Source organism: Bombus pascuorum, chromosome 5, assembly GCF_905332965.1.
Source record: "Bombus pascuorum chromosome 5, iyBomPasc1.1, whole genome shotgun sequence".
Classification (NCBI taxonomy): Eukaryota; Metazoa; Arthropoda; class Insecta; order Hymenoptera; family Apidae; genus Bombus; species Bombus pascuorum.
Genome location: NC_083492.1, coordinates 4,567,203 through 4,584,462, shown reverse-complemented (window position 1 = coordinate 4,584,462; position 17,260 = coordinate 4,567,203). Strand labels below are relative to the sequence as shown.

At 35.5% G+C, this 17,260-nt stretch overlaps 1 protein-coding gene across 2 annotated transcripts in view; it reads left to right on the top strand.

Moving 5' to 3' along the window:
* LOC132907090 (tRNA dimethylallyltransferase) overlaps positions 1–17,260 on the top strand; it is a 120,298-nt gene that overhangs the window by 71,106 nt on the left and 31,932 nt on the right. For both annotated transcript variants that reach the window (XM_060959845.1, XM_060959846.1), the window contains exon 4: positions 1,744–1,879. In XM_060959845.1, the coding sequence (XP_060815828.1) occupies positions 1,744–1,879 (136 nt within the window). The remainder of the gene's footprint in view (positions 1–1,743; positions 1,880–17,260) is intronic.

Below are 17,260 nucleotides of genomic sequence, written 5' to 3'. Positions count from 1 at the left end.
TTATCGTGTATAGGAAATTTGATCGAAGCTTTACGACGTGTTCAGAGTTTAAAACAAAAATAAACACTATAAAATATCATGTCAGTCTCAAGGTAGTGGCATAAAGCTTTATGTCATGAGACATTTTTGAAATTCAGTGCCAGATTCTTTCATTCTAACAATGAACTTCAAATCGAATCTTATAAATTTTAATTTCATTTTAACTTTAATATTATTAAACCAATAACCTATGTAACCGTAGAATGATTAATTCTTACATTCATTTGATATATTATTTTATTCAGCCAATCGCTGTTCGAGGGGCGTTTGCAAAAATAGAAACTGGCAACGAAAATTCAAGTATCACGATTATTCCAATATACATGTATATGTTTTCATCGTGTATGATAAATGTAATTGTGTTCCACGTGTTGGTCGCAAACTAAGTTGGGGTTTTCCTTAGAAAATCTTACAGTTTCATGGATTTTATAATACTTTGAAGACACGTAAATAAAGTATAAAGTTCATAATTTATTCTCTATATAAAAAATCGTTTCTACTGAATTGCAAAAAATTCCATAATCTTATAACAAGTAAAAAAAAAATATTTTGGAATGAAAATAGATAAAAAGATAAACATCTGTTATAGAATATTATAATTGTAGAATAGAATAGAATCAAGAAATAATTTATTTACAAATGAATAAGATTATATCGCATACAAAAATACAGTGAACAAATAAATCGTTAAAATACATAAAATCTCATGATACTAGTCTCGTTTGATTAAAAGATAGAAAAAGAAGGAAAAAGAAGGGAAAAACTGAATTGATCTCCGGAACTACGGGGGCTGATGTCCCTTGCTTCCACCATTATCTCTACAGTGCTGTTCCACGATGGTGATTGCTATTAGGCCTAGTATTCTGCATCATGTTGCGTTACGCTGTGATAGATACACGTCCACTTTAAGTGCGACTTGTTGTAGCATTACACTATGATACGTTTTGTCTGTATTACCAACGTAAAAATAATCATGGTATTGCTAAATAAATAATTACAGGATGTAAGGATGTTCGTAGCGAAGCTATTTCCTTCTAATAGGACTATTTGTGATAATGTGCCGGTATTTTATAAATTGAATGAATTTTATGTATCCCTAGCGTGATTTTAAGCGACCGTTACTCTACTTAAACAGCCGTTGTAATTTTCACGCGAGCGATTAGCTTTCTACTCTGTTGCGGTAGTCTTTTAACTTGAATTTGCCAACGAGCAGAAATTGAACCGGCTTCTGGGTTAAGAAACTGTGCGAATTGTATTTTTAAAGATTAAGGTTGAAATTTGGAATTACCTTAAATCTGACACTTTGAAATTTAAAGTTGAGGCAACTTTCACTTGTCGTAGACAATATGTTTGATCAAACTCGAAGGTTGAATTATTTGCAGTAATGTCGCCGAGGAAATTATTCCATAAAATGTTCGAATAATGAAACAAAAAAACGGACAAAGATATCTAACATTTTTTTCGTCACCTCTTATCCAAATCGCACATATCACTCCAATTTCTTTCTAAAATAACTGTTCTGCAATAAAAACGCGGATTAGACCTTGCGAACCAAACTTTAACAATCAGTGATAAGCTTGTTTGCTCGAAATTAAAGACTCTTAGCAACAGTTTTATAATGGAGACAAACGCCGAGAGTTCGAAGAAAAGAGAAAAGGAAAGATCTCGTCTCAAATAACGTTTAATTTTTTATTCTTTTTGCAGATCTTTGGAAGTGTTCGAGCAATATGGCATAAAACATTCGGAGCTATTGAAAATTCAAAGAACAGCCGGTGGTTCTGGATTAGGTGGTCCTTTGAGACATCAGAACTCCATACTCTTATGGCTCCGGTGTGATATGGTAAGTGTTTCATTATGTGATAATTAATAACTCAGAGCAATTATGTTTCACCCTTAAATGCATCTGGACAATTTAATTGAAAATTTAATTTAACTTGTATGTTCTACATATTTTATAACTTTTTTCCAAGTAAAAGTACAAAAGCTACACATTTTTTATTCTCTGTAATAGATAACAGTATAATGGATAAATAGACGAATAAATTATTTTTGTATAATTTTTTGATATGTAAGTAATTTTAATGTGTTTTCTTATATCTAGAAAAATCATGCATTTAAGGTTTAAGATAGAATTTCTAAAAGGATTATTCGATTATTATATGCACATACATAAAAGATTTATGATGGAATTATTTTAAAAAAATCAGTTTGCAGGTAAGTGTATTTATAATTATCTAAATCAAATTTTAATATCATTTATGCTTCATTACGTTAAATTACCCTAACGTTTATTTTTTGTGTTAATTTAAATCCTACGATTTAGATCTAATCTTATCAAAAATCAACATTAGTCGAAATCACATTCTTTATCATTAAACTCTGATTTAATAATAAAATTTTATGCTTCCTTCGATTCGTTACCCTTTTGAAAATCATGGGAAGAGAGGGAAGATGTAAACCGGCCGTTTTCAAGGCTGCACGGAGCGACCGTACCAAGTTTCATAACATTGCGCTATTTGATAAACGATAAATTTTATCGGTCGACCATTAAGCTTCGACGTGCCGTTAACGCGCGCGGTCCAACTGTAGATAATTCGTCCATTGAGTTTTCATTCGTTCTGAGATTATATTGTCGTGGCGCTTAGAACTACAATCGCGCGTTTGCTCTCTTTCCTTCGATAATTCATAAATTTTATCTCTAACCACAATGATGCGCGATTAGGTTGCCGTGGGATTTTACTCCGGAAAATCGTCAGGAGGAAAATCAAAAAATAAGATTGATCGAAGTTTAGAAAACTCATATCTGGAGACAAAAGATGATTTTATATCTTTTTTTAACTCCAAAATTCTTTACGGTTTGTCTGCGTGGAAATTACGTAAATTCGTATATTTCCTATTGGATTGAATATCACGTGGTCGATTTTAAATATTAGTATGTTATGTATGTATTTTATTATTTATTATTATTATGGTAGCATAAATTACTATATTATAATATAGAAAACATAGAATGATATTCGTGTAAGTTTTAAAAATAGTACAATAATAAGTTCTTTATCTTGTAAATATAAATGCACTTTTTTATGTATTTTAATTCGTTCGAATTTCGTTGTTAGATTTTGTTCTACATATTTTGTTGCAAGATTGTCGCACTGTGAATTTATATCATTATAATATAAATAAAGCAATATCTGGTTGTACTGAAAATTTAATCATCATTGAATGGGAACTGCGGTAGCTGATAACTTAAGCCTCAAGTGACGTATTGGAGGTCATGTCTGAATTAAAAATAATTGTAGTACGTTCCTATAACATCGTTTATGTTTCTTGATAAACGATAAATTTTATCAGGTTTCCCGGTACTTTAGTATTTGGTTAACAGTTCTGTTAGGCACATCAAACGCACCATCGGCTGCGTTATCGTTAATACCTCATTCCGTCTTTCAAATACAAATATCGTAATTGAAGAATTTTGAACCTGTGTAACTGATGCGATAGCTAGATGTGTTAATTTTTAACTGTTCAAAAGTCTTTCTCGCCGAACATTTAATCCTAACTTTTTCATACGTAATTGTTCATTGTAATTTCAATTGTAATTCATTTCAGTAATGCTCGAATTTTTGAATTTGATATTTGAGAGAACTTTTAAATCTCAGCAAGAACGTGGAACGTCACTCGTGAGAATTTAATAATTTTTATTAAATCGTCAGTGCGAGATTTTTAGTTTCTGTATCTCTCTCTTTTTCTTTTTCTTTTTTATTTGAGTATATTTTCGTTTGAGATAGCGAAAGACCATGAACGTAATAGATTTATTGCGTGCGCTGACATTTCAGACAGTATCGCGTGTGTCTTCGGCTTAACTTTAGTGATTTGTAAAGTTTTCAATGTGGCTGGCGTTTGCAATCAAGCTTTTTTTTTTTACATAAAATAGCTGGGTTTAGAAATGATATCCTGAGCGTCGGGTTTATTACATCGTTTCCTTGGAACTATTTGTATTATACCTAGGAGAAAAATTGCCAGATCGGTGAATACTTTTCCTAGAATCAATTTTTGCGTACGCGATTATAGCCTTCCTAGCGTAGGACTTATCTTCAGCACGTAATTTATTCCGAAAAATTACAAAACACGAGGGAAACAACGTTTTCTCTATAAAATCGATCTTCGAGACTCGAAACATGGTCAAAATTTTTTGATAAAACTTTCCCCGTAGTAATTTGCCTTATAGCGTATATTTGTACAGTGCCAGATTTTTATTCATTCTTTTATTAATTTCTTTTTACTCTTAAATTCACAAAGTAATATCAAATATTCCGATCACCATTTTTCTATCATTTTATCAATCTTCTTAAAATTCACATCTGTTAAAGATCAAATTACTAATTAAAAAGATAGGCAACTGAGAAACGGTGTGGTGTTGTGGTTGAAAGACAGGTAGAGAATAATATGTTTGCTTATTAGAAATCGTTAATTAAAAAGCGGTAGAATTTATGAAACGATCTAATACTATCACAAAATTCACAAAACGAGACGATGATTTATCACGTACATATGTACAAAAGTTTCTATGTACATATATAATAATAGATGCTGACCTTTAATTCCATCTGATGGTCCAAATTTTGTTTCTACAAATATTTCACTTTTCAATAAATCGGTCTGGCAGTAGCTTTTCGAGGTCTCGATCCAGCCTCGTTACACGGAAACTGTCTGCGGTTACATAACTATCTGCTCGTGGTAGCGACTGTCACGGGGTTAAAATTTGCAGAATTCATTGACACGAATAGCTGAGCGTTAGAAACTGGCGTATTCCAGATACCAGTGCGGTGTCCGTACTGTGATTTCTAAATCGGAAGTCTATCCATCGGCCTTGCGTACTGCAGTCGTAACATAGCAGTTCGTTTAATAATTTCTTTTGACCGGGGAGCAAGAGACAGGAGAAGGAGAGGAGAGAGAAAGAGAGAGGGAGAGGGAGAGAGATTGGAGCAAATCAGAACTTTCCCTGAAGGGGTCGTTGAGTAACACATCTAGATAGACGTGTGCGAATAGGTGAAAAATTGAGTAATAATCGTTGCACTCCTGTTTCACTTACGCTATCGTTACCAGCCTCGAATGGGTTAGTACCTGTGGAATGTCGTTTTTAAAGACAAAACTCTAGCGCGTAGTTTCTTCGGTGCATCATATTTAATTAAAGTAACTTTTTTGTGATTCTGTGCAATTTTTGAATGATTAGTTGGTTTCGTTACTGCAGATTTGTAAGAATTATTGGTTCTAGATTTCAGTAATTCTTGCAATGGAGTTGTTATAATTTTTTCATTTATAGTATTTTTTTAAATACTTTGTTAGCCCCATCTAAATTTATGTTCGCAGTAACTTCGGCAGTATCTTCTCCAAATTAAATTTCATCCAAAAGAATTATACAAACATTCTGATCTTTTATACAAGTATACAATGGGATTCTCATGTTTTTATTTGAAATCTACTGAACACGTTATTAAATATACATCAAATCTGATCATTTCCATTCGGCCATTCTGATTCTTTGGAAACGCCGAGGGAACGTGTTTTAGTATGAGAAAGACCTTGGTTTTGTTTTAACGTTGCTCTATTTTTTCTTCTTCTTTCTTTCCTTTGCATTTTTATGGATTGCTCGTAGTCGTAGATTTTATGTTACGAAGTTTTATGAAGTACTATCCGTGTCCATGTACTTCGAGATTTTATGCTCGCTAAACTTTATTCGTTTCGCGATAGATTCCGGTTTTATTATTTGCAGATTTCAAATGTGCCTTAGAAATTATACGAAAATGAATTTGATTACATATTAAGCATCAAGTAGAAAATTTCAAATATCAAATATCAAATATCAGGTAGCAGGAACACAAGCAACTGTGAATATCCAAAAATCAGATCCGATAAAATATCGGTTTCTGGCTAAACATTTTTCAAACAATAACTTCCTCTTCTAAAATAACCTATTACAATAATAATTTCTTTGATAATATATATAATCTATGAAATAATATTTTTAAAAGCAAAAAAGAGAAAACGTCTCTGTTTTCACACCAGCAGCAGCTGGTCGTTTTCTCTACATTGACGCGCATGAAATCAGAATAGGAATTCCGAGCGCTGCCTAGCCGGTACGAAGAAATCGTGAAGTTTTGAAGCAGAGAGATGTATCATTAGAGAAATACGTCATGCCGATTCCTTTCACCCCTTTCTACGCGGTTCATCTTCTTGGAGAAGCGTTCTACGAGAGGCTCTTCTCATTCGTTCTGGGGCAAAACGTCCGACTGAACTTTCCCTGAAAGAGACACGATCGTTAAGTAACGGCGCTCGACTAACGCCGCTCGTCCACGGATCGTTGAGCTGCGTTTAGCGAGCCAGCCGCGCTGGAATGCTGAATTTTTCTGTCCCGATCGAAAGACCTCTCTCCCTTCCATCAGCTATCCGCCATTCACATACACCTTCGTTGCTGGGTGAGTGAGAGGCGATATCGATTTGCTTTTCCCGTTATTGACCTCGGTTAAGTCCGATAGGATTGCTGATCCGACCGTAAACCGTGTCATCCCGAAATTTTGCGTTTTCTGTGGATTAGATTAGATTTAGCTGAGATTCTTGCGAACCATGATTTTTCTTTTCCTGGTGAAAGTATGGATAGTTAAAGAAAATGATCATTTGCAATTGGGTTATTTGGGTCTTTCGAGTACTATGATAATTAGGCACAGTTTTAATATTAGTAGACCGCGGTTGTATTTATGAGAAGCGTAATACTTATTCGTTATAATATTTTAAGGATAAAACAAATTTCTGTCTAGGTCTCATTTTTTAGAATTTTATATATGAAAATATGAAATTGCATTAGCATTGAATTTTATAATATTTTAGCTTTCCTATAAAAGAGAGGGAACGTGATGTAAGTCGTGTCTTTCCCCTGTGAAAAATGGGATTGCGGAATATCAAGCAACTATAAAAGCTACACAGCTACCTAACCTAGAATTTAAAAGAGAAGTTAAACTGACAACTCGAAACTACAGCAAAGTATATTCGAATATTAAAAAATGAATTGTTTTTATTAAAGGACAAAGACATTAGAGCTTTGTGCCAAGTACAAATATAAATAACGCCAGATATGTTACACGTCGGTGTAAATATAGCTGTACAGAAACTTCGATAGAAATAGTACTCGTACAGACGAAGTTCCGTGTATTTTGTGTTGGTTTCGTGATAGTTGCTTGCTCACTTCGTACCAACGACGATCAATTACGTTCGTTCTCGAATGTGCGTCACTGGATCGATTTCATAGGGTATCTTACAGCATTTTGCGTTCGTCCGTTGTGGAAGGGTCGTTTGAAAATAAGGAGGGAAGTTTAATGTACGAGGGACATATTTATGACATCTCTGTCTGCCGTTGAAATTAAAGATTTCTCAACGAAACTTGTCGACTCCCTATAGCGTGGATAATATGAACATGCGTGAAGAATGCGTAAAACATGTAACTGAATTCATCGTGGAAAAAAGAAAAAAGAAAAAAAAAAAGACCACGAATCGAAGAAACGGTTAATTCAGCATAGTTCCTTGGAAGAAGTTTTTTTTTTATGTGTCGAGATTGATAGTCTGTTCCGATTTGAAAGGGTTAAGGGAAACGTATATCAGCTCGTGAGACGTTAATGGTTGGTATAATTGATTATCGAGACTCGCCGGTAAATTACTTTTTCGGATTTAAGGGGGATTTAAGGAAGATATGTTTGCCTTTTGCGATTTGTGAATAGTTAGTGATTTAATTTATATAACAAGAGGGAACAAGAGGTTTGGACTAATTGTGATTGATCACAATCCGGGTATCGAGAAATAGAGCGAGCTTCTCTCGCTCATTCTTATGAGATTCTGTATAATTTAATTTCAAGCGAAACTACGTTTTGCATAATTATAGCAGTTAATATTATCATAACGAAGAAGGAAAATTGATTAAAATTCTAGAAGCTAAGATGAAATTTAGTTGAAAAGATTTTTACGAAAACTCAAAATAACGTATCACTGTTATTTATGCAGAGACGAAGCACATATTACTTTTCAAAAATGTTAAGCTCTGAAATAATATATTGTATTTTATATCGAATATACTGTTTTCAATAATATGATCAGCTGTCTCGTAGAGTCAGTCACGGAAGCAATTTGTCGATGTGGATGAGTCTGCGTCGAGGAACAAGAGGGAAATGGGTCGGATTAAAATAAAAGCCTGACTAAGTCCACCCACGCTGATGGTCTAGCTATCGTATGGGATTCTCGAGAATTAGAGCGGACAGTTACATGTTGCTCGAAATTCGCAGATGGAAAGCACGATTATTTGCAAATTGCGAGTGAATTCGTCAGGAACGCGAGAACATAAAATTTATTCAATTACAAAGAGAGAATGTAAAATATATTGCTATTTGAATTATAGGAAAATTTCGATATTAGTTTTACAATAAAAGATATTTATTTACGCTATTTTTATTTTAACCAGACAATGTAATTATATCAAAAAGAAGCTTTATCTTTATTTATGTTTATTCTATCATTGATCTTTTAATTGTGTTTTTAATTAAGAAATCGTCTAATTTCCTACCGTATTTGATCGTTCTACAACTTCGATTAGTTCCTTGCAGCACTACAATATGATGGAATTACATTTTCTTTAATACTTTGTTGTTTAAATTTTTTATAAATTTTAAATAATTAAAAAAAGATAGTAAATAACATTTCTGTTATATAATAGAAGACTGTTTCCCATTTATGTTTTACGAGAATTGAATTGAACGTTTCAAATAATTTTAACGCATCTAGAAACGTTCATTTTCTACCATAGCTTTGTCCAAGATTTGATATGTATTCGCTTCGGTGTACCGCTACGAACCACGAGTTTCCTTCCGCCGACGAAGGGGAAAGAGAGTGACGAGAGAGTGCGCTCTCTCACGCGTCTCTCCGCGAGAACGTTTTTGCACCTTCGCGAATCCCTCGACAACGGAGGATGAGAAAAGTGAACCAGTCCCGGTAGCTAATTCATGGAACAGATACTAATTATTACGGGAAGCATAAGTGCGTTTAAGTGTGTGTAAACGCGAGCTTCTACGATTCTCAATGTATTTATTCCATTCATTTTGTGGAACTTCCTTTGTCAAAAATGATTTTTATTGACAGATTAAGATTAGTTTCACAATTTATAGCAAACGAAATAGGGAATGTGAAATCGCCCATCAAGCCAAACGAATTTTCGATTTTAATGTAACGCTGCATTTTTATGTTAAAACGTTTGGCACACCTTGTATCACTTTTACATGGTTTTCATTTCCTTCGAGCGAACTGTTTAAAATTGAACGAGTATTACGTTTGTGTGTTCAATACGCATTGTGTATTACGTTTAACAGAGATTTAATAAAAGAAAGAGACCATGTTTGAATCTGGTTGGATCGATACGTGGAATTTACGCACTCGCGTGTAAATTATGCACTCGATAAAATGTAGCATGTTCTATTTATGAAGAGATAAAAAGAACTCGTGTATTTTCTGCAGATTTCGCTGCAAAAGTTTTATCTTATCCCTTTAGTGGGATCGTCGATTAAATTTGTCAGAAGTATTTGCCGTTCGTCAATAACTTCCATGCTGTTATTGATAATTGTTTATTTACGGAATTATCGGCAATTTACAGTCTATTTTTATTTTATTTTCCTACACGCGTACGTACGTTGCAACGTGTGAGTTTGTGGTTTTTCACCGCAACTCTGCGTATACTGTGTAAGTTCACGGTCGTGTTGCAACGTAGTAAACATTTTAATATTTCCTTATTACGATACGAACGCTGTTACAACGTTGTTCGTTTAAACGTGCAAAGCAGAATTCGTTGCACGTCGAGACTTATAAACATTTTTTTATAGTTTTATGTTGATCGAACGTGTTATTCATTATTACATAAAAGATATGGCATCACCTGAAAATTTCTAATGACACGTAATTTTATTATATTATTAATATAGATGTTATCAAAAAAGATATTTAAATCGTACGTGAAATAATGAGTTTTCGAAAAGAAATGATCAATTCCATACACCGTTCCAGATTAAAAATTCTCTTTTAATTAATCTATCCTTTAATATATTCATACTATAGACGCTAGTGAATTATATAAACTTTTATGCAATTTCATAATGTGTTTTCGAATTATTTTGCATAATGTGTATATAAGCGCTCTCTATTAGATGGAAGTTTCATGTTAATCATTTTTTATCGGATCCGTATCGTGATTATCGTATAGTTAGAATTATCATGAAAATTATTACTTTCTGAGAAAGATCCATGAATATTATTTGAAGAAAATAAGTAGAAAATTAACGCTAGTTAAATCCAAATAAATATCCTAAGAAGTTCCTCGCATTTAATTTCACAATCGAAAAACATTATATTTTATTAAAGTACTTGTTATATATTTTCTTTATCATAAGTGATCAAGGAAAATAGGAGAAAGATACTCGAACATACTCTAAACAAAAAGAATTCCATGTATAACATTTTCTTTTCTCATATAATTCATCACATTTATCTCGACGAGCGCTTGTCGAATAAAAGAAAGACTACAAACAACTCGTTTGTTCCAACAATAAATTGTTATATCATATTCGTGCGCATAACACGAATTGTTTCTTTGGTCGATACTTCTATTCGTACTTAGTAGCGCCGCAATATCGCGGATTGTTATCGCAATACCCGGTACGCCATGGCGAGCTCGGTCTGATTTGAATCGTTGCAACTTCACTTTCTCGCCTTCCCTCCTTCTTTCGCCAGGTTACGCTTACCTAGCCGTACAATGAGCACGTGAATGTATCCGCGTTTTTACGTGGCGGTCGCGGAGGCGCGCACGCGTCCGTGTGTACGAGGCTTTACGAGCGACGTGGTTGCATCGTAGTACGCGACCGGCTGAATGCACCTCGTAGTAGTAGTAGCCTGCGTGCGTCGGCCGCGTTATTTTTATGAATGACTTGCCGGCAACGTAATCCAACGTGCAACTACGACGACGTACAGGGACGGATCTAGCCACGTTGCGTTTTGTACACACTGCGATTTCTTTCATTTCTTTTACCGAAATGAAAATGAACTTATCGTCTTTCCCGTTTGCTAATACTTTTATATGTATTGCTCTTTGGAGCATTGTCTATTATTTTTATAGCTTAGGTTTATAGTTATAGTTTTGACGATCGAATATATTCTTCAGTTCTCGTGACGCGCTTCAAGTACCATATTGAATCAGTAATTTAATTTACGCTATAAAAAGAAATAACTTTGCATTGCGAGGCTTACAATAACGACAACAATGTTAATGCGATAGAGTTCAAATTGAAAATTGGAAACTTTGTCACAAACTTTTCTGTCACGTTAAATTAAAAAAAGAAACGGAAGAAGAGATCCAACACTGTCTAATAAAACATACCAACAGAGTTTCGTTTCCATGTTACAGCCTACACCATCCATTAAAACATATTTATAGAAGCGTATCTGGTGTATAAGAAGGCGTGCAAAAATTCAAGGCTTCAAATTTCGAGTCTGATCGACGGTTTTTTTCTCTGTCGGCTAGCTTATAACTCCAGAAACGCGAATATCGAGTATCCTCGATGATTCAACAGAACTGAACGATCTAAAAAGCAATTAACAATGGAATTTTCATACATTATCAATTGGCCGGGGTAGCTTTCTGCGTATTTCATGTTTACTCATACAGATTGTAAGGAATCACGATAGAACATAGTGTTTACACGGGCACCGCCATTTATCGTCGTTCGAGTCCTTGTAAAATCGACGATCGCAAAAATACCCGATAATTCCGTTTCTTAAGATCTTCGTTCCGCTAGATCACCTGTTGACGACACAGCCTAGATTAAGTGCTCTTTCTTTGATATTTAACTTGAAACAAGTCCTCGAATTAATTGATTCTACTTTTTTTTTTTGAGTTAATAGTGATTTCTCGTGAGTATGAAATTTGTTTTTTCGTTTTATAAGATGTTTATTATTCGTAGATATGTAGGTTAACAAGATCGTAAAGCGTTGGTATACGCTTCACGGAGGCAGAAATGACGATAACAAAATCGATTTCTAGCAATGAAGCATTTTTCGTGTCAATATCGATAGTACGTGCAACGTCGTTGATTGATTTTTATCTGTGTAAATATTGACAATTTTTTTTTTTTATTATTGAAATATGATTGCGTACTGTGAATCTTTAGAAATTTTAATAAGTTTCGTTCAAAATGATATTTTCGTAAGTTAGTTATAAAATAAAATTATATTAGAAATTAAAACATTTTATATCAAATTATTATGCGAACAATCGTTTAAATTTAATTAAGGTTCGTACGTTCTATTAATTGACTTTCTTAACATCTATGCATCTTACAGAATAGTTCGTGACAAAGAGCAGTTAAAATATTATATTGTATCTCGTTGGAAGTTCATTGTGCTTAAGGTTACAAACTCATTCAGAGTTTAAATGCCATGACAATATTAATCGCTCTGTTTCCGTCTGGTACTAATTAAAATGATACTTTTTCCTGTCCAATTAATGAAGTCTTAAAATTACTTGATTCACAAGTTTATGGTTGCATATGAGTAAGCTCATAAAGAAGTTTCTTTTATATTTAACGAAAAAAATTGTACTTTACATCGGTTCCCTGTAAAAAATGTTCCGTTTGAAAAATCATAATGTTCTTCCTAATTTTGAGATTTTATCGTTACTAATGAATATCTTCTGCATAATGTGTGAAGTCTCGTAATAAGTATTCTCATAATAGCTATTCATTACGTGTAATACCATGAAGTCATTCATAACTTAGCGTTGCCACGAAATTAACCATTTCGTTTCTGTCTGGATAGAATTATATTTCGTTGGAGAAAATTACTGCAGCGTGTAATATCGACTAAATTAAACAGTTGACGGTTTTAATATTCGTTTAAATTATTCATTGACATTTTTTAATATAATATTCATAGCTTTCTTATCCCAAATCTTCTATCATATTCATATTAAGTTCTATCATGAGTTTTAAGCCTAAACGTTCAAATAGGTATTGTATCTATTTTCAATTATCACGCAACGAAACTATATTTTAATATCCTGATAGCATCCTCATCCGATTAAACATGATGTCGCGTATAGTTAAAAAGCATGTTCACTGTCAACGCTCGAAACCTACTAGCGTATTAAATAAAAGAAAAGTTTATCTTCAACTCTACCGTATCACAAAGCGAACCATTCATACACCAACATTCCTTGTATCTTCCAATGCTGCTAATCATTCCGCCGAAGCGTTCTCCAAAGAAACAAAAAACGCATATAACCAAAAAAAAAAGTTAGTGGTTTCGTCAAAAGCAGGGACGCCGTTTTGATATTCTCGGTTGGCATCGAGGAAGAGGCGCGTTAATAGTTATCACGAAGGCATTATCGCGAGAAGCCAGCCCAGCGAATCTTATTCCTCGAGGCGAAAAGGGGGAAGGCCGCTTCCTGTTATCCGTTCCCCAGGACTCGAGCGAGAGAGATAGTTGGGAAAAGGGTCATCGGATGGCCCTGAGCTCGGGGTCACCCGTCTCGGAGGATGTCTGGGCGTTAATTAAAATGTGCCGCGCATCTGGCGATGCCACGCCGACTTCGACCGCCAACCACCTCTTTCCCCTTCTTCTTCTACATGCTTCTTCTTCTTCGCCATCGTGTTTCCTTTCGTTCCAACGTTCCCGCCATTTCCCTTTCTCTGCCAGTGGTAGAATGTTTGTTCGACCGACCATCGTCTCGTTCCTTCCTGACTCGAGGACTCTTCTTGCTCGCTCATTGCGTGCGATCGCACGCGAAGAGAATCGCAACTTTAAAGCTTTGAACGGGGGAATGCCACTTGGACGACAGCTGCCGCGTTTCGTGCACACGTATACGCGTTCCTGAGACACATGCCGAGGATGTGTCGTCACTTCCTGCGAACGACAGCTTGCACGAATCCGGGGGGTTCCACGTATTTTTGCCCGCGAACTCAGCGTCCCGATCGCTAATCAACGATAACGTTGGACCGTTAGTCGTTCGAGGAAGCTGACTAATTCGGTGATAATTAAGACCTAGCTGGAGATTGATCGCGCAAACCATGTCAGTCCTTCGAGATTTTTGCTTTTGATGTACGGCTAGCGAGTGTATGGCAGGTTGTTGGGGCTCGTGGTTCGGCTTTGAACAGGTTGTTGCACGGTGTTTAAACGAGGGAGCGCCTGGATGGGGCGTCGTTTACATGGGTGCTCGTATGTAGGTTAAGGGTTAACGGAGCATGAATACGTATTTTGATGTCGTGGTTCCCTTCTCTTTTCTAATTGGAATAAGATTTTGGGAAAATGGGATTTTAGTGTGATACGTGTTATTTGGAATGGATATATTAATGAAGATACTCGTTAGTGAATGTTATTTACGTTTAATCATTTGTTGAGTCATCGAATGGAATAAAATAATGGTTTGTCTAGCTTACGTTAATTACGGCGTGAAATATTTTTCTACGGAGTTGGTGTTCTATTTTATTTTGCTTTCATTTACGATTCGATTAAGTTAGTTTCAAAAAACACATTTTATCAATGTATGTATTACATGTACGATATTAGCTAGTGAAATATAGAATACCATCGATAGTTTCACTTAAATATTTAACTCCCCAATATCGAGGCACCGGAACCGAGTAATCTTTTCATAAAAGTACATATCAGTAACACACATTATCTACGTTTGTAAAAATCCTCCCTGGCTTAACCCCGTGCCTCACGCTATCAAATCACATTCAGGGCGCGGACCATGAACCAAGTGCGATAAAGGCAAGTTATATCCACAGTAAATTTTTATGTTCTTTGCGATTACAGTTCTGATTCATGAAATCAACTATTTATGAAACACGTACAATCACAGTGGCGAAATGTAATTTATTTTTACGGCAGGTACAACACACGTGTTACAAACGCGCAAATGAAAAATCCAGCAATTAATAATTTCTACCGTAATATAATATTTTACAAAAATTGAATATTATGACTCATAGAAACAACAAATTCGCGTGGCAGCCAATTTGTTACCGCGTTAAAGAATTAAAATTACACGCAGCCGATCGATTTCATCGGAACAGTTCTCCTCTTTAACGTCGGTTACCACAGTTTCGATTGTTCATGCGCTACAAGTGTTGTTTCCATATAAAATAAAATCTGCGGTGACACCACGTGAATACCACCTGTCGCTCCGTGTATATACGCGTTTGCTCGCTCCTGGCGATACGCAACGAGGATATGTTGTCACTTCCTGCCGGCGACGCGACGTCACGCCCTCGCAAACTACCGGTTTTATTTTAGCGACACTGGGTATTTGTCACACTGTGCCGGCGCACGTAACCGCTCCGTGGTACAAAGTGCTTGCTAATATGGACACTATGACCGCTTGGTGCGTTCATTCAGAAAATGCATCGTTTAAATTTGAAGTCAACTCTTTCTGCGTTACGAACGTTATCGAAATACATATATAAATTTCGATAAGTTGTTCAGTCACTTCCAAGTCGTACGTCACGAGTTTCGAAAAATTATGTATCATATATTACACATTCATTTATCGGACTAATATATTTTCTGTATCTTAACAAAATGATATGCAAGTGGTTTCATAGCCACTATATTTTTTAATAATATTGTGTTTATACAACTTTCGCACATTATTCTCGAAAGAGATGCACCGCAGATTATTTGAATATTGTGTAATAAAGGAGAATTGCAGCTCGACAAATATTGAGAGACACTGGTCTATGACATCCCTCTACTCCATTATGCACACTTTGATCATAACTTTTCGCTCGATTCCTTGTGCTCTTTCATAGGCAGAGAAAAAGTACGTTTCGGTCGCTCGTTTCCTCTGTCGCAGGAGCGTTTCATTGGACGTGGACCGCTCTTAACACCCGTAAATACAGGGCCGTAAATATACGTCAGGACGTATATTAAACTCGTGTCATGTGCTTCTTCGGCGATGTCGTTTTACGCGGTCGTCGTCAAAAAGTCTGAGAAACGTCGCTTATTTTTGCAATCAACTTCTCAGTGAAGTTACGACGGCGACAAAGAAATTACGACGATAGAGACACGAAGCGGATACGAAAGATTTCAAAGACGCTTTAACGACGCGTTTGTAGATGATATGTAGAAGGATATGTTAATCTCATTTGCATGATCTCAGTGTCGGAGATTTCTGCAATGATATTTGTTAGAATCTAATATGGATATTAGATTAGATTGTACCAGCGATATGTAATTTCGATGTCTTTGCTACATCTTCTAATATGATACGAATGATACAATGTTTTTCTAACGAGGTAATCTTCCTGAATTTTTTGAAATTATAATTTCGATACCATCGTTTGCTTGATTTGCAAGTTTCTTGGAATTCTTCTTCTATTTATTAGGAATTAGGTTTCTTCTTATATGTTGAAAATAACTACTTACATTATCAATATCGATATTTTTTGTAATAGAGAAAATTCCACGAAACAAGCATATAATTTTTGTCATGGCAATTTGCCTGAGCAACGTTCAGCGAGAAACCATTCGAGCTGTCCAAAGTTCTAGTTCGAGCGACTGGACCAACGACCACATGGATCTTCCGACGAACTACAGAGAACTTTGGGCGACTGAGTGATCGTTCGCGCCACTTTATCGCGGTTTCTTGGAGAATCATCCCGGAAATAGTGTTCTCGACAACCATACCTCAAAATCCGGGAAGCGGACGATAGGGAAATCAACGTGTGTCCGCGCTACGAAACGAGAGATTTTGCTCGCGTTTCGCTTTGAAAATCGGGCGTGAAAGGCGCCTCTTAAATATAGATCAGCCTCCCACGAGGAACGAATGCGCGAACGAGCTCTTAAAGCGGACTGCGTTACTATTAATAAAGCAATTATAAGGGCTACGACCGGCGCCGTTTCTTCGACGCTCATGAACCTGTTACTTTCGATCTGACGTCTCCATTAAAGCTTTTAGTCTGCTAATGGAGATGGCCAGTTTAGCGATCCCCTTTTATTCGCTGGTCCTTTACGAATTGGATGGAAACGTAGTTTTAGATTATGGGACAGCAGAGTAGTTACGGTTTTGGATATCAAAATGAGTGTAAATTAAGTGAAACGAATTGTCGAGATTACTGTGATGATATGGCCATAAAGAAAGACG